Genomic DNA, 18,338 nt, shown 5'->3' with positions numbered 1-18,338 from the left:
TACAAAAACATAGTTATCACACAAGTTAAAGTTCTTCATCCCATTTACCCCATATTGAAACTGTCACCAAATCTTAAACATTTCTCTTTCAAATTGTCTCCTGAACCAGCCTTTTTCTTTCCAGTCATACTGCCACTTATCAAGTCCTCATCCCCTCAAGTCTAGATAACTATCAGACTCTGGGTCAATTTTCTCATCTCTTTTTATTTTCTCCCCATCTTCTTTTCCTTCCTCAAAGCCAGTGGGTTCTTAAATTTTTTGTCTCACGGTTCACTCCTAAGAATTGAGGATTTCAGAGAACTTTGGGATATGTGGGTTGACATTTATCATATTAGAAATTAAAACTAAGAATTTTTAAAAATCTATGGTAATTCATTTTAAGTTTGTAAAACTTACATGTTAAACATGTTTTTATTTTTAATAAAAAGAATTTTTTTTCAAAGGTTTTATTTTTAAGTAACCTTTACAACCAGTATGGGACTTAAACTAAACAACCCCAAGATCAAGAGTCACATGCTCTAACAATCTGGCCAGCCAGGCATCCCCAAAATATTTTCAATTTAAAAAGTTAAGAATGACACTGTTTTAATACTTCTACAAATTCTTTTTAATGTCTGGTCTAATAGAAGACAGCTAGATTCTCATGTCTGCTTCTGCATTCAATCTGTTGTAATATATTTGGTTAAAGCACGTGAAGAACTATGGCCTCAAAGAGATAGGTAGCTGGGAAAGGGAGGAGCCTTCTCAATTAATTACAGATATTTTTCTTTGATACCTCACCAAACTTGACAAGCAGCAATTCTTAAAGGTTAGTTGTAGAGTTGACTTTGAATCCAAATCAATACACTTTTTAAACTCTGTTACAGTAAAAAGTCAATGGTCTATTATAAGCTTCAAATATTTTTACCCATGCATGATTTTTTAACATGCACTGACGATTTGGAAAATATTGGTTTTGCAGATCTTGCAAGTGCTGACACGTTTTATTATATGATACCAAAATATCACATTAATATAATCACCACATCTCAAATGAAAAGTCCTGGGAAGCCATCAAGCTCAATGTGACAGATACAAATTCCCAAAAACCTAATTTTTTCACTTAAAAGGTCACATTTTATCATTAGGAAGTAATCCCTGTCAGTTTTGTTTTTTAATTGAAATGACACACTCATTTATAGCTTCTTTTTGAGAAAATGTGGGTCTAATACCCAATTCTGAATAACCATGGCTTGCCAGTCATTCTTTCAGGCAAAAATGGTGTCCCATTAAAAAAAACTGGCTAGGTCAGCTTGTAATTCAAACAATCACAGAACTGGTTTTCCTTGAGACCACCATCACACTTCAGCATGCAGTAGCAGTGCTTTATGGGGACTTCCCATTTCATCACACAGGCTATTACAAAGATCAGTCAAGGGTCAAGATTTAATAACCTTATTATCAGTGTTTTGTTATTTTTAATGCTAATGCACGGTGGTGAAAAATATTACGCCTAGCTCTAGTACAGCAGGTGCCCCTACTTTGATGTGCACTAAGGCATGAGAAGAGTTACCAACAATTGCTTTTGTACCCTCAGTACAAATGTCAATGCAAGAGAAATGGAAGCATCTTCCTAACAACATTACCTCACAGACCCCAGTGAGGGCCTTGGGTATGCCCAGAAGTCTATAGTCCACACTCTGAGAAGCTCTGTTTTAAGTCTTTAATTGTACTAAATTCTCTCTTTTCTTTAAAATCAATAAAAATCATTGTTGCATACACTTCTCAACCTATTAACTGATCTCTCATCTTCCCTTATCTACTCAAAGCCTTGGGGTAAAAAGGCAATGGTCTATCCCCACCAATTCCATTTCCCTTTCACCTACCCACAACTCAAACTCATTCACGTTCACTAGCCTCCTGAAATAGCCCTGCTAGGCACAGTAATATTTACTTTTTAAAAGGCCGATCTCCCCTTTTGATTTCCCTGTAATTTCTGACCTTGCAAATAATCTGTCCTCCAAGGAGGAAAGTGGCAATTTTCACACACTCAGAGAGGAAATCCATAGTTTCCAGGATTATTGTACGGTCTTGTGGGTTCTTCTACGCTTTTGCTGGCATTTTTTCCCACCTAATTCACAGCTCATGAATCCTCACTTCTCTTCTCCTAACGACCTCTTCCCTAGTCTAAGGCACCTCTCATTTCACCACATTCCCTCCAAACAAAAGGGTCCCCAGCTCAGACCCAGAATTCTTGAGATGCAGCTTGATTTTTCAACTGTTCACTGGGCACTTGTGCCTACATGTTCCACTAGCACCTCAAACTCGATGTGCTAGAAACTGAACTCAAACCAAAACAGATGGTTCCCTCTCTTTCAGTGTCCTCCTAACGTCATCTCAAAGCCTTCCGGCTTCTAGGGCCATGTAATTTCTCAAGAATCTGCCTATTCATCACCTCTTCCTTCCTGATCCTGTTCTAACTGGAGACCTTACTCTGTCTTATCTAACTACTGAAATCTCTTCCTAACCATCTCCCTGACCCTAGTCTCCTGCCCCACTGCTTCCTATACTTTGTTGTCAGGTAAATCTTAAGGTAATCAAGTCCTTCCCAGCTCAGCTCCTCCACTTGGAGTAGCTCCTCCAAGCTGGATTAGCCCAACACTACTCCCACTTATATGATAATTGCTCTGCGTATACAGGTGGTTAATCCCCGCCTGGACTCTAAGGCTCCATGACGAGAAAACCTATGCCTGATAACCCATCTAAAATAGCATCCAACACAGTGTTTTTCATAGCATCAGAATTAATATTTAAGGAAATGCAGAATGAATGGATATTCTACCCCTAGCCTATCTCCCACAACACACACACACCAGGTACATCCCTCTTCTTTGCGTTCATTTAACCAAAGCCTTACTCAACTATTAGTCAAGCAGCTTATCACCATTCTAAGAAGCTGAACATCTGAAATAATAAAAAAATCCAAGGTGTCAGTATTTGCTTAAACATATCTTAAAAAAGAAACTCCTCCCAAGACAGGGTTGCATGTAATTATTCTGTTTCATGTGTGTTGGTTTTACTTGCTAACTTGACTGCCAGAAAAAAAGTTTCATCATATTCTGAGATTGATCTTCACCAACCAATGACTCATTAGACTAAAACTTTCTCACCCCTCCCCATCGAAGCTTGCTCAAGTAGCTAATGACAGATGGAAGCAAATCTGAACGGATTACGGTTGCCCCTAATTCAAAGAAATATAGCTGTAAATCCTATTATAATTTAGTAATCCTCTCTAATTTATCTATTGTTTTTAAAAATTTTTCCCTTAAGGCAGACGTACTTTCTTGGGGTGAATGACATTCTCCTCCTAAATAATACGTTGGTTTAACAACAGGAAGCTTATTTGGGAAAAACATATTCTATATGACACACAGGTTATTAGAACTATTTGACAGGAAAAAGGGGATTGTATTTTCTTTGAAGAGCTCATTAAGTCCTTTTCCCCCCAAGGTAGAAAACGCTGTTTTTCCTAAATATTTTAGAATATTGAATAAAGTAGAATATGTTTCTTTCAAGATGTTTCCAGGTGAATGTAAACTTCAACAGAGTTTTTGTATATAATAAAAATATTTATCTGCCCATATCATACAACCCACTTTCCAGATGGCTAAAATACGTAAATTCACATAATTACTTATAAATTAACGAAAGTGCTCATTGGTTTTGTTTTACTTTGATTTAAAGTTCAAATAGCTAAGAATCATAAATTTATGGGGCTAAACCACAAAATGAGGCAGCTTAGTCTGGGAAGGGTATTTCAAATATCTAAGAGTAACTCGATATTTCATGAGCCTATGGGAAATTTCGAAAGCATTTCACAAAGAGCTGTTTTCAATACTCTGGTGAATTCTGAAATGCTGTCATTGACAGCATCCAGAAAAGCATCTTAGAGATTTAAAAAAATGCCCAAAGAAAATATGAAAAGCATAAGACCAAATTTTAAGTTAAAACTTTAGTGAAGATGCTTGATAATCAACCTAGGAAGCAGGGTTTGTCTACCGTACATTAGTACGTGGTTGGGTTAATACTCAAACTCAATTAGTTTTAGTTTGCTCCAGCCTCTCCTTTTAGGTTCATTGACCTGGACATAAAATTTACACTTTAATATGGCAGATTTAATTAACCCTATTGAAATGTAAAAGATTCCATGGGGATTACAAAACACACCATCCTTTACTAATTGTCAAGTGGAACTGTGAAGTGACCACTTTCTCATGAACCAACAGATAATTGTGAGGGCTTCCACCAACACCATGGCTAGCCACACAAGACCATATGCTTACAAACAAGAACCATATCTATTTCCCTTCTCTTGAACTTGAACACTTAAAAAAGGGAAAATGTACTGTATGTCTTTAATTCTAGACCAAACTTCTGGAAACTTCCGATCTGTATTCACAGCCCAGGTATGTCATAATTTTAGTCCCCTTGCAGAAAGACAATCTTGAATCTGAGTACACGTGCAAATTGCAGGCTATTCCAGCAACATCAATCTTTACACTTGAATTAGTTCACTTGGCAGCCAATGAAGAGAAGGTCTCCCTCAAGAAAGATAGCCCTCTGCCCTGGGCAAGAGGAGAAAAGTTCACAGTAGGAATTCTTTTTAACCTCTTTTCTTTGCCCAACACAAATCCTAAATTTCTCCCCCATTCTTACCCAGAGGAAGTCCTAAATTCTACACAGCACCTCAGTGATATTCCCCACAAGGGAGAAAGGTTACACCAAGGAGTCCAGGCCAGCCAAAACATGAAGGGCATAAATAACCAGACTTCAAAGGTTTTGGAGGGTGCAGATGGAAGTAAAGGGTGGTTTATTCTGAAATGGGTGAACACTTTGGTAGATCTGATTATTGACATTCACTTCAGAGGACCAGGTTTTTATTTTCCTTTCAAAAGCTAGAATAGAAATGAGAGAACAGATCAGAAAATGGACACCCTACCCTGCACACATGAATTCACAACCAAGAGCGTCTTCATGTTTGTAGAATGGCCATCCTAACCAGACACCACTGGAGACTCTCTGCTCTTCACCACCACTCATACCTGGTGCCCTGCCCCTCCTCAGTGCAAATCCTAGTGTGAACCTCATATTCAAACCAAACAGCTAGGTGCCTGCACAGAAGGGAAAGGATACAATTTCTCACACTAAGACACAGGCAACAGCACCCCTTCCCTGCCCAGAACACCCAGCTCCTGGCACCATCTCTTCTCCCACCCATTCCAAACTCCTCTTACTGATGTTTATCTTCTGCCAATTGCTCTTCTTAGCTCATTTTCAGGTTTTTTTCGCCACGACCCTACTCCATTTTCCTAACATGTCCTACTTTGTATCACTCCACACTACATATCAGCAGAAATACAAACTGCAGACACAGAGGTTAGAACATAAAGGAGCTGTACACCTGTGACTATCCACAATTAGGGAGAGGAGGATGCCAGGTATTCCAAAGGGGAAATACAGATGAGTTTTCTCTTTCGGTATTACTACATATATTTGTAACATCGCTTCTCGGCCCTTTGGCTAAGATCAAGTGCATAAACTTGTAACTACATTGAAGGTAAAATGGGCTTTACTACATAGGCCAGGATTCCTAACCACATGTTTCTGCAGGAAAATGGGATATAAGTTCAAAACTTACAAACTAGAGACTATGGAGTTGTGTGTTGAGGACTCCCTGCCACCCAAGAAAGGAACAAATGGTAAATTCCCAAACTGATTTAAAAAATGAACAACTATTAATACATCTGTGAAATACTATAGTTCATAATGTCTGTTACACTTAGTCCCAGATAGAGAAAAAAAAAAATATATATATATACAATATCCTTACTAAAAGATTTCAATTCATTTAGACTTTTTTTGTTGTTGTTGTTAATTCAACATTCTAAAGAAAAATTTTAGATGTTGAAAAAAACAAGAAAAATTTTGGATGTTAAAAAACAAAAAAGCTATCAAAAGCTAACAAATGCTTTTAAGAAAGTTATCAGGAGTTTGTACGGTTAAAGTGTCAGCTTTTCAATCAAAGCCTGCTGTATAGTCCAAAACGAGGGAGTACCGAAAAGCAAAACAGAAAGAGTGCTGGAACCGTCTACTGGCTGGTTTTCCTTATCTCCCCATGCCGGAGAGGTCAAAATTGAGAGGAAATAAGACTCAACCCTTAAACAATGCATATGCACCCACTCAACTAGTCCGCCACGGTGTATATAATTCCAAGAATCTACATTAGCTAATCAGATCTCGGTAAGTGGCCGAGGGGGAGAAAAACCTCCCAAATACATTCAGTTTGGCAAAGCATTCCTACAAGAGGCACTCAAGTTTCACTCAGAAATGGAATGTCATTATGTAAAATCTTGCGGGGGGGAATCATTGAAAACATATTCTTACCATTCTCATTGGGCTCTGCTGCCTTGGACACTTCTCTGAACGGGATTATAACTCCGTCTCCAGGCACTCTGGGGCTTTCCACATACTTGGGCTTCCTGACGGGACCTGCAGTGGAAAAGATCCGAGTGTGGCTAATTTTTTCCAGACGCAAACAAAGCTTCGGAATGTACAGCGTGTGTCCTTCCCCAGGACCCAAATATGCCTAAAGGAGGAGCCGGCCCCTTCTCCTCCCTTGAGCACACGCACGCTCATTTCAGTACAGACGCGGGAACGTCCGGCCTGGGGCTGCCAAAGGAGAAGGGGCAGTAAGCTCCGTTGCGAGAATGTAGGCTCGGACCCAAACCAAAGCGGCTCCTTTGCTGCGCGGTCTCTACGGCTGCCTTTGGTATCCGTCAAGTAAGTGATCCTGACATGTTCAAACCTGGGCAGCTTTTGGCAAAGGGTTTTTTTTTGTTTTGTTTTGTTTTTTTAATTTGGAATTGGTCTCTAACTGGGACAAAGACGATCGGGTTGCTGGGTATCTCCAGAGTCAGGAGGCAAGGGTCACAAACACACTCGGAGCGCCACAGAGCGCCGGCACGTTATCACACTGTGACGCACGGCAATTGTGTGGGGCGCAGAGGCGGTGGCTTCCTTGGCACCCGACCGGGCCACCTTCAGGGAGGCCTGCAGTCAGGCCAGCACGCGAACCAGGGATACAGGAGAGGCCGTCAGTCCCATTTCTCACCTTCCCCTCAGCCTCAACTAAGAAAATCTGGAATTCTTAGCTTAGGAAGACAGAACAGACTCCTCACGGTGCTGGTGGCCACGCACAGGTGCAGCCACCGTGGAAAAGAGCTTGGCTGTTCCTCAAAACGTTAAACACACAGTACGTGGCCCAGCGGTTCCACTTGTGTACTCACGCATGCTCACACAGAGGTCCGTACACCCGTGCTCGTGGGAGCACCATCAATAGCCCCACGTCCATCAATTGAAGACAATAAAATGTGACGAATCCACACAGTGCAAGAGTACTGGGCAATAAGAAGGAATGGGGTACCGATTTATGCTACAATAGGATGAAACCTGAAAACACCACTAAGTGAAGGAAGCCAGTGCCCCCAGACCACATATCACAGGAGTCCATACACACGGGATATCCAGACTAGGCAAATTTATAGAAACAAAGAACGAATGGTTGCCAGGGGCTGAGGGATATGCGGGCTAAGGAGGTGACAGCTCAAAGGGGTATGAGACTTCCTTCTGGAGTGATTAAAATGTCCTGAAATTAGTGGTGATGGCTGTACAACCTTGGGAATATACTAGAAACTGCTCTAGTGTATACTTTAAACGAGTGGATTGTAGGATATGTGAATTATATCTAAATGAAGCTGCTTAAAAAAAAAAAAAAAAAAGACCGCTTATTTTGTCTGTTCCTTTCAAACATCACATTACATTTGGCCCAGAATCACCCACGTGACTTTCATTTTCCTTGGTTGCCTTATACTTAGGAGTGTGTTTTTAACAAGGCCACAGAGACAGGCAACAGTTGACACCAGTGAGGGAGAAGCCGGTGGACAGAGTGGTGGACAGAGGTCCACACCCCTCTCCTGTCCAGCCCTGACCCTCTGGGCCCCATCACCACCCTGAAGTGCTTAGTCAGGTGGATCCTGAGCGTTCTTCTGCATCAAACATCCTATGGTCTAAGGAGTGCCGTTCAGAATGTGGTTTGTGGGGACAGATGCTGCCATCTAAAGGCTTACTGCAAAAGCATCTACATTAGTATAAAATTATCCAATTCCCAGCTGCCTACAATGTACTACACATTAAAACAGATGCATTATCAAGGAAGTATACAGTACTTGACAAATAGGGATATTATTTCAGACTTTAGAAATCGTGATTTTCAAATAGCTAACAGTATGTAATCACATAGCTGCCTCCATAATTTATTTAGCTCTGTCAGAAAGGGGATTTTTTTTCAAAAGTTAAACTGGAATGGTTATAGGGGAAGAGGGAGGACACGTTCACAATATGAACGGAAGACGTAGGCTACAGAGAAGAATACAAAGCATTATCCAGATTTTATCTAAAACATACACATATCCCTATATAAATAGGCATGGAAAGACAATTGGGGGAGAAGGGGAAATGGGAAACTAACATATTTGCTATGGAGGAGCCAGAAACTAGGAAGAAGAGCTCTAACAGGGCAGGAAACAGGACCAAGTATGAGAACCTTTCCATACTTTTAGTTCCTGACCTATTCTCTACAGTGAACGAGATCACAGGCATCTTTTCCCCCTACCATCTGCTCTCTTCCATTTAAAGGACTCAGGGGACGTGAAGCCCTGTGTTATTACTGTCTCATGATTCAAACTGCCCCAACCAGCAATGATGCCACCGCTCTAGAGACGCCTGTGAGTCTCTGCTCACCTTAACTCTTCAGTGTATAGTAACAGCAAATCTAAGCAGCAGATCTATTTACAGGCTTCAATCCACCTACCGCATATATCCTTCAAAAATATTCTCCAAAAGTAAGTACTTTCTTAAAATGGATGTACAATGGTTTTTATGAATGTTTGCAACATTGAACCCCAATGTCACCCAGAGCCTTCAAAAAGCACCTATGCCCATCCATGTAATGGTCTTAGGACTGTGTTCTGTTCAGAGGCCAACTGCTAACCATAAGAAATACTCACCTCTGCAGAGTATTAGGAGCAGAGCCTCTGGAATCAGTCAAACCTACCTAGGTTCAAATATGGTCCCCAGCCTCCCCAACTCGGGCCTCAGTAATATCCCACAGTTAAATGATGAACAAGTAAGCCTCTTGTTCCAAGGGGAACATCCATGAAAGCAGAGACCAGATGGATCTGGTTCCCAGGATCAGCACAGTGCCTGGCACAGTAAACACTGATGGAGTTTGAAACACTGCAAGAATTACCAAAATGTGACACAAAGACACGAAGTGAGCAAATGCAGCTGAAAAAATGGTACCAGCACACTTGCTGGACACCGGGTTGCCACAAATCTTCAACTTGCAAAAGTGCAACATCTGTAAAGTGCAATACAGCGAAGTGCAATAAAACAAGGTATGCCTGTATAAACAACTGCTCTCCAACATGATCCTTTTATTTAAATTGCTTTCCACAAACAGCTGAACCTCAAATGCTATAAAACAAGAAAAATTTACAACTATAGAGGTTTTGTTCCTTCCTCCTCTCAATTGCTCATTAGAGAATCTTTGCACACTTTCCATTAAACATAGCAGATGAACACTCGTTTGCCTTTACTCCTTTTCAAAACATCATTAAAGTTGCAGTAAAGGGATTTGAGAGAGACTGATGGGGAAAGAAGACCACCACAGGCAAGAAACCAAACTTCTGAAAGAGAAACAGCTTGCCAAGGAGCAGTGAACTGAGAGGGCTGAAAAAGGTTAGCACTGGGGTCGAGGATGGGAGATGGCTCAGCCTCAGAGATAGGAGGCACCTTGAAGGCAGGGGCATGGATGGGGCCACACAGGATCAGTCAGGGCTTGAGAATCTATTTAAGGGAGAGTCAGACCCTCGGAACCAGGAAGCATTCCCTCTCTCATCCTGGAGGCTGCATCTTTCTCTGGAAGGTCTAAATGCCAATAGAGACCATAGAGACTCAAGAGCTAAACTAAAAAACCGGGATTAACAAAAATTCCACATGCAGATTGGCAGGCCCCAGATGCACCTCCATCCTGAGCTGTGAGATCAGGGGCAGCGAGCTCACACACCACGGCAGAAACGCATTGGAGGAGTCCTCTCTGGGGAAAGTCACCAGGAGAAAAGAACTGTAAGTAACCAGTTGGGGACATGCCCTGAAAGAAACGGCAGGTCCCTGACCAGTCGTGGTACTGCAGAGCCCATCCCCAACATGCACCTAGGACTGTCCATCAGCTTCTTTGCTCTTCAGATACAAACTAGGATCAGACAGTCGAGCCAGACCCTCCCCTGAACCTTAGCAACTGAAACAAGAACGGAACTCTGAGGAGCCAGAGAAAACAGGAGGCACACGCTCCAGAATGAGAAGCGTTATTGCTTCTACTACCCAAGGGGCTACCATGACAAGGGCCCCGGGGGTCCACACACTGGGCAGGCTAACTGAAGGAGGGGGGAGACCAGACGCCTCGTCAGCAGGAGCCCTGTGACCACCAGGCACCCATCTTACGCCTGAACTGCTGGTGAACCACAGTGACACGGATTTCTATACCACTGAAACAACAACTTGCCTAAAATGAAGCGCCCACCTAGTCAACAGAGACATGAACTGCAAATTCCATCTCCCCGCCACCCTCTTACTCAGGGGATACTACTGCCCAGCATCTTTCTGTACACAGCTTTTCATTTAAAATAAAATGCTCAACATTCCCAAGCACGAGCTACCTTATAGTAAAATAATCTCACCCCTTCGCTATCAGGTTAATCCCCACAAAACAAAAATATAATCCTACATAATAATTATGTAGAAAGCATGTATGTCGGTTACTATGTTGCTGTTGTTGTTGTTGTTGTTATTGTTGTTGAGGGGAAGGTACAGAGGGAGGGAGAGAATCTTAAGCAGGGTCCATGCCCAACGTGATCTCATAACTCTGAGACTATGACCGGAGCCAAAATCAGGAATTAGACCCTCAAGGGACTAAGTCACCGAGGTGCCCCCATCGGCTACTGTGTTTTAAGAAAAGGGTTCCTTAGAAACAATACACAGACTGCCAGGTATTAGCATGAAAATCGGCAAGGGTAACCTGGCTGGCTCAGACAGTAGAGCATACTGACTCTTGATCTCAGGGTTCTGAGTTCAAGCCCCACAGCAGGTATAGAAATTACTTCAAAAAAAAACAAAAAACAAAAAACAGTGGGAAAATCAGCTTATGTAGAGGCCAACATGTTTCCCCGTCGCAGAGACCTTACCTTCCAGCCACTCCTGGGCAGCTCACCCACAGCACTGGTATGAAGCACTCTTCAAGCATCTACTATATAGAGATCACCTGGGGGGTTGATGTCTTGTTAAAATAAAAATCCTGATGTCCTAAGTATGGCTAGAACCATACTTAGCACCAAGGAATCAAGTAGGAGAGCAAGGCCATAAAAATAAAATACTGATGTCCTAACTAAGTATGGCTAGGCCATACTTCAGCACCAAGGTATCAAGTAGGAGAGCAAGGCCACCACGGGCGGGGCCCCCAAGGAGACCCACCTTTCTACTGTCGGGCCTCAACAGGGTCTAGGGTTGTGTGGTTGGGGCACCAACTTGCTCAGTCTATGAGGCTTTAGATAAATGGGGATTTGTTCTCAATCATAAATGGGAATCATTCTCGATCATAAGCAACTCTGGATTCTTTACCTCATCCAAATTCTCCCATTGCCCACCCCCACACTCTACTATGTGATATAGGGGAAAGGTCCTCAACTTTATTATTATTTTTTTAAGATTTTATTTATTCATGAAAGACACCGGGAGAGGCAGAGACACAGGCAGAGAGAGAGGCAGGCTCCCTCTGGGGAGCCTGATGCAGGACTTGATCCCTGGACCCGAGGATCACGCCCTGAGCCAAAGGCAGACGCTCAACCACTGAGCCCCCCAGGTGCCCTGGGGTCCTCAACATTAAAGGGCTCTTAAGATAAAGAGACACACAGAACATGCCCCAAAGAGGGCACACAGGGGCCCAGCAGGCAGCTTGCCCCAGGAGAGCTCCTGCCAGCTCTTCTCATTATACAGCTCTCCCACATTATACCGTGTGGGTCCGGGAGGGGATCCACTGCAACCTCCCCTCAATCACCAGTCCCTACCAGGCAGGCGCTCTCCCCAGTCAGTCCTCTGCCTTTATGTAAATCTCCAAGTGTACTGTTCCCAGCCGCCAGTTTTCCTACTCTTTCGGACATTTTAATCATGCAGCTGACTATTCTGCTGCTTAGAAACTGCCATATAAGGAATATTTTTTAAAAGAGATGCAGAAATAAACCAAACTGGGCTTTATCTCCAGGCAGTGAAAGACAGAAGGGCAGGGGTGACTTTTCATTTCTGAGCACTTCAGTTAAAAATAATTATATATATGTGAAAGCAATATTTGGGAAGCAAGCACCTGAGGCTACTTACTGCATTTAAAGCAGTCTTACATTTTTCACAACATCTGGACACTATGAAAAGTGACACTTTGTATTATCAATCATTTTAGAGGTTTTTTTTTTTTTTTTTAAAGCATCCTGAATTTTCAAAGAAAAGGTTCCTGTCAATTTTATCTGGTCTGGGGTTTTCATTTTACGCTAGGAAATGTTTACAACAAGAGGGGAACGATATAAAGGATAAGTAAGAGAATCTCCTCTGGGGGAGGGAAGCTTTATCCCTAAAGCACATGTCATTAAGTCAATTCCCAAATGGTGAGCTGTGACACACTATCACATCACAGTTGGGATTTTAAAGGGCACAGTACTGAGAGCTCCCAAAGTCTGACCCCTCCCCCTCCTGTATCCTAAAAGACAAGGGTTGGGGGGAGGAAGAGACATACACTTGGGACTAAGAAAGGGGGAAATCTGGCCTGAGGGCATGAAGGGAACACCATACCTGGGACTGGGCTGCCCTCAGTGAGAGTTTCTTGGAAGGATGTGCTTTGAGGGGAAAAAGGAGCCAGATAATGAACTGACCCAGTCAGGAAGCCTGACCCAAAGGGAAGATAATCTCAAGCACAGTGTGTTGTCTGTTACTTGGATTTCCCCCAAAGAAGAAGAGACGAGACTACAAATAAAAGCCTTAAATGCTGCTTGAGAGGGCTCTACTCCACGGATGGACAAAGGCAGCACAAGGTTCCCCAACCCCACGTGCCTGGGTACTGTGAGGTGATGAGAGGCAAGGCAGCAGAAGCTTCTCTGGTCTGCCCCGAGGGCTGCCAGAAACTTCTAGAAACACTTTTACAACTGCCTGGGGACCTTGTGTAGGGAGAGAAGGGTGATAGATCAGTGCAATCTGAGTTGTTACTGCTGTGTGTAACCTCCTCCATATCCAAAGACAGCTAAGGTCTGAGGAAATTCAGACTAATTCTAGGGAAGGAAAGAAAAAAAGAATGTGAGAGGAAAACAATGAGTCACCTGCAAAGGGTGACTGAAATACGAGAGTTACCTGACATCACTCTCAATAAGCCTCCTTTTTCCTATTCTGAATACCTTATTTTTTAAGAGTGTACTGAGAAGGGCAGACAGCCTTGATTCCCTCACACAAAGCACAAGGCGCTGTGTGATATAAATGTGCATTGCCATTCAGGCACTTAAATCAAGCAGCAAAAATGGTTTCAAAATGAAGCCACGTTCCTTTCAATAAATCAGCTTTAAAATAAATATTGACAATGATTTTCTAGTCTCAGTTTGTAGTGTGCATGTTTACAGCACTAGGAGTACAATAAACCCCTAACTCTACAAAATACCCTGAGTAATGTTTCCACTTTCTGCCAACGCAGTTTGATCGGTTGGTCGTGCTATTCCTACACTGTACCTGTTTTTATATAACCAAAGCAGGGAAATACACTCATCCACCTTACTTACTCAACAAGTATCCACTGGCATCCACTGCATGCCAGACATAGTGTGGGAACAAGATATCAACATGCTCTCCTCCAGTTCTCAGCGAGGGGACAAAACTATCATATTGCCTAAAATTGATTTCCAAACACTTCAACATAAATAAGTGGTATAAATGTGTATCAGGTGCCTTTCATCTACTGCCTAAAAGCAATTAGTTGTCTTGCTCTGGAATATAGACTCCAGAGATTAACTAGCCTTTTTTTTTTTTTTTTTAAGATTTTATTTATTTATTTGAGAGGGAGAGTGAGAGCACAAGCATGCATGCACTCACTCGGAGTGAGGAAGGCAGAGAGAGAGCATCTCAAGCAGACTCTGAGCTGAGTGTGGAGGCTGACAGGGGGTCTCGATCTCATGACCTTGGGATCTAGACTCAACTAAAAGCAAGAGCTGAGTGCTTAACCAACAGAGCCACCCAAGCACCCCAAGGTTAACTAGCTTTTAAAAGAAAGACCAGGGGGCACCCGGGTCGGTTAAGTGACTGATTCTTGATTTCAGCTCAGGTCATGATGGCAGGGTGGTGAGATCAGCCCTGTGTGGGGCTCCCCGCTCAGCAAGGAGTCACTTGAGATTCCCACTCTCCCTCGGCCCCTCGCCCTACTTGCTCACAAATGAGTTAAGAGGATTAACCAGAAACATCCAGGAAACACTGTGGCCTAACCCAGGTATGAAAATCTAGCAGACCCTCAGAAACGTGGCCTAGGCTTACTAAATAAAGGATCCAGGTCCAGCTGCCAATTCCAGGAAATTTCCTGATCCCAATGCAAAAAACCAGGAAATTATCTGGCACCCACCCTATGTCTGGTTATAAGCTAAAATTCTGTCTGCGGTAGGCAGAACACCTTGAAAGATGCCACTCCAAGATTCCTGTTCCCTGGTTACCAAATGAAACACAATGTGGATATGGCTGTGAAGTCCTGCAGATGGAATTTAGAATTAAGGTTACTAACCAGGTGACCTTAAACTAGAGAGATTGTCCTGGACTATTGGGTAGACCCAGTGTAACCACATGAGCCCTTAAAAGCCAAAGAGAAGACTGAAGAGTCAGTCTTCATTTCAGGTGCACAGGTGACATGTCCCTGGGGGGCTTCCAGAAAGTCTTACAAGAGCCTTGTATAAGGAGTAGCAAGTCAGTGTCATCTGAGTTATTACTCATGTAACACTGTTCATACCGAAAGAGTATGAGATGAAAAAAGGCAGAAGTTGGGGGAGGCGATTGGAGAGACTCAAAGCAGAAGGACTCAACCTTTCTGTACTTGCCACATTGCTAGCTTTGAAGATGGAAGAAGGGAGAAACAAGCAAAGGAATGCAGCAGCCCCTAGAAGTTAAGAACAGCCCCCAGCCCTAGGGACCTCAATCCTATAGCCACATGGCATAGAATTCGGCCATTGTAAACAGGCGTGGGAGTGTCTCATCCTCTCAACCTCCAGAAAAGCATGCAGCCTGGCCAAAATCTTCAGTGGGCCTTGTGAAATCAGAGTAGAGAACCAGTTATGCCTGGACTTCTAACCTACAGAACTGTGAGATAATAAATTTAAGTGTACGTATTTCCACTAATTTCTTAGGGCAACAATGAAAAATTAATATATTGTCTAGGAGATAGAGGTAATCTGTATTTGCTGCAGTAATCATGAATGCAAGGTGCTGTCAGGGCACTGACCCCCTAAAAGAACCAATCTGGAACTTCTAGTCATGTAAAACCATTATATGACTGCAGTGAGCCAGTCTGCTAATGAATCTACATGCGGACAGAACCCTGTCTGAGCCTTGTTTTCTTTCACATCTGAGTTTATAGGGGAGAACTCTCTAGCCCTCACCTCCTCTACCTACTGGTAGCAATTATAATTCACCATAAAGATCTAATGCCTGAAGTTGGTTTTTTCCTGCTGGTAAGCATCATTAACCAAGCCATCCCAATACATGGTTAACCACAAATCCTGGATTTAAGATGTCCCTAGGAAAAAAATCTGACTCCTTCCGGGAATGGTAATTTTAGAGTTTACCTAAGGAACTAGGGAAGAAAGCCCATAAGAGAAAGGGTTCTCCTGTTACTCCCACAAGCAGGAAAGGAGCCCTGTGGTGTGTGGTAAAGTGGCAACTCCAAAAGAGGGAGGCAGCATCCCTGAGAACTTTCTTTCCCTGAAGGTTCAGACCAATCATGGTCAAAAGAATGGTCCCTAGACCAGGAACAAGGGCATGACCAGGGATCTTGTTAGAAATGCAAACCCTCAGACCCACTGCAGACCAGAGGGATTCTGATGTGCACTCAGGTTTGAACCCCACTGGGTTAGCCTGTCCTGGGTAGCCATACAACACTGCCCAGGGATATTGTTACAACCTGACTAGGTTGCATAGAGGACCGTTAAAAGGGCCCCACTCTGAAAAGGAGTTACCATGACACATCTTAGCAGAATGGTAAAATTTAAAAACAAAAAACTGAAGAATAAAAATTGATGGTGAGGAGACAAACCAATGAGAACTCTCCTCCACTGTTGGCAGGGATGCAAAATGGTATAATCACTTTAGTAAAGAGTTGCCATTTTTATATAAAATTAAGCACACCATGTGACCAAGCAATGTGACCAAGCAATTCCACAATGACGTACTGACCCAAGAGAAATGAAAATGTATGTTAGCCCAAAAACCTGCATGTACATGTTTATGACAATTTTACTGACAATCAACCACCATTAGAAGCTACCCAAATGCCCTTCAACTAGTGAATGGATAAACTATAGTATTTCCACACAATGGAATGATACTCAGCAGTAAAAAGAAAAGCGGTATTGATACCCACCACAACAGAAATGAAGCTCAAGTGTACTATACTCAGTAAAAGAACCCAGACTCAAAAGACTGTGTACTGTATCATTCCATTTATAGGACATTCTGGACAAGGCAAGCTATAGATTTAGACAACAGATCCCAGAGAGTAGAAGTTGACTACAGAGGAACAGCATGAGGGAAAATTTGGGGGTAAGGGAGCTGTTCTGTACTTGACTCTGGTGGTGCTGATAATACAACCCTATGCATTTTCTTTTTTTTTTTTCTTATTTATTTATGATAGTCACACACACAGAGAGAGAGAGAGAGAGAGGCGCAGAGACACAGGCAGAGGGAGAAGCAGGCTCCATGCACCGGGAGCCCAACGTGGGACTCGATCCCGGGTCTCCAGGATCGCGCCCTGGGCCAAAGGCAGGCGCCAAACTGCTGTGCCACCCAGGGACCCCAACCCTATGCAATTCTTAAAACCCACGGAACTGTTCAACAAAAAGTAAACTTCATTATATACAAATAAAAATGAAAATTTTTTAAAAAGGGAGGTCTGACTTAGGGTGTCCATCTCTACAGGAGAAAATCACTAACTTGTAGGATGCCTCCATTCTTGGCAAGTATCTCTGACCTACTGAGAGGCAGAAACATTGGGAGGCCAGTTCCAGCATCTACTATCCACTTCTATCTTGGTAAGAAAGCCATAATTTTTAACCGGTCACTGTTTTAAGAAGTACCCAATATTTAGAGAGAGGCAAAGAGATTACAGAGCGTCTGCTGAGTTGGGTGTTAGGGGTTGTTTACATGAAGCAGATTCTCCAAGACTATCTCATTCTATATTCTTGACTGACTTTCTAGCAACTGGACTATTTTACAGCTCTGCACATTGCCAAAAACTTAATAGCAATGTAAATGATTCCTGTCCATAGCAATGTAAACAAATTTTGTGTGGCAGAGCATATAAATCTCTGTAATCCAAATTCTCATTTAAACTAGCCTTAACATCTTACTCATTCCCTCTTTAATTAATGAGCTAAATAAAATTGTTGACATATGACCTTTGTATTTGCATGTCCTATTTTTGCCTTCTTGAAAATTATACTTCAGCAGCACAGGGAATTAAATAAATCAGAGAGTGCATTTCCCAGCCCGCTTGGCAGCTAGGTAAATGCAATCACTGAGAGGAAATGGAGTGTTGGGTGGGATTTCGAGGAAGAGTGTTTAAAACGAGCCAACCCAGCTGACAGGGGCCCCTTAGGACTCCTCTCACTTTCTTCCATCTGGCAGGAAATGTCGACATGCTAGCTGGTATGCTAACAATCGTACGGGAGCATGAGGTGACCTTGTGGTAGGAGGGTACAGCAGGCTGATAATGGCGCCCAAAAATATGTGCATGACCTAATCTCTGAAACCTGTAAATGTTCTTTATTTGGAAGAGTGGTTTGTGATTAAGGATTCTGAGGTGAAGAAATCTTCCTGGATTATCCAGGTGGGCCCCAAGTGCCATCATGAGTATCCTTACAAGAGATGCAAAGGGAGACCACACAGAGAAAGCCACGTGAGGACAG

The 18,338-nt window shown here is 42.7% G+C and overlaps 1 protein-coding gene and 1 long non-coding RNA gene across 2 annotated transcripts in view; one reads left to right on the top strand and one right to left on the bottom strand.

Moving 5' to 3' along the window:
• The window catches only part of TANC1 (tetratricopeptide repeat, ankyrin repeat and coiled-coil containing 1), a 223,726-nt gene that overhangs the window by 77,433 nt on the left and 127,955 nt on the right, over positions 1-18,338 (bottom strand). The window contains exon 5 of the mRNA XM_038584592.1: positions 6,424-6,528. Coding sequence (XP_038440520.1) covers positions 6,424-6,528 — 105 coding nt within the window. The remainder of the gene's footprint in view (positions 1-6,423; positions 6,529-18,338) is intronic.
• LOC119867813 lies at positions 6,490-17,320 on the top strand. Its single transcript, XR_005384580.1, has 3 exons — positions 6,490-6,819; positions 10,102-10,224; positions 17,066-17,320. It is a non-coding gene; the product is annotated as an uncharacterized LOC119867813 (long non-coding RNA).

The sequence above is a fragment of the Canis lupus genome, chromosome 36, assembly GCF_011100685.1.
Source record: "Canis lupus familiaris isolate Mischka breed German Shepherd chromosome 36, alternate assembly UU_Cfam_GSD_1.0, whole genome shotgun sequence".
NCBI lineage: Eukaryota > Metazoa > Chordata > Mammalia > Carnivora > Canidae > Canis > Canis lupus.
This window is presented reverse-complemented; position numbering and strand designations above follow the sequence as displayed.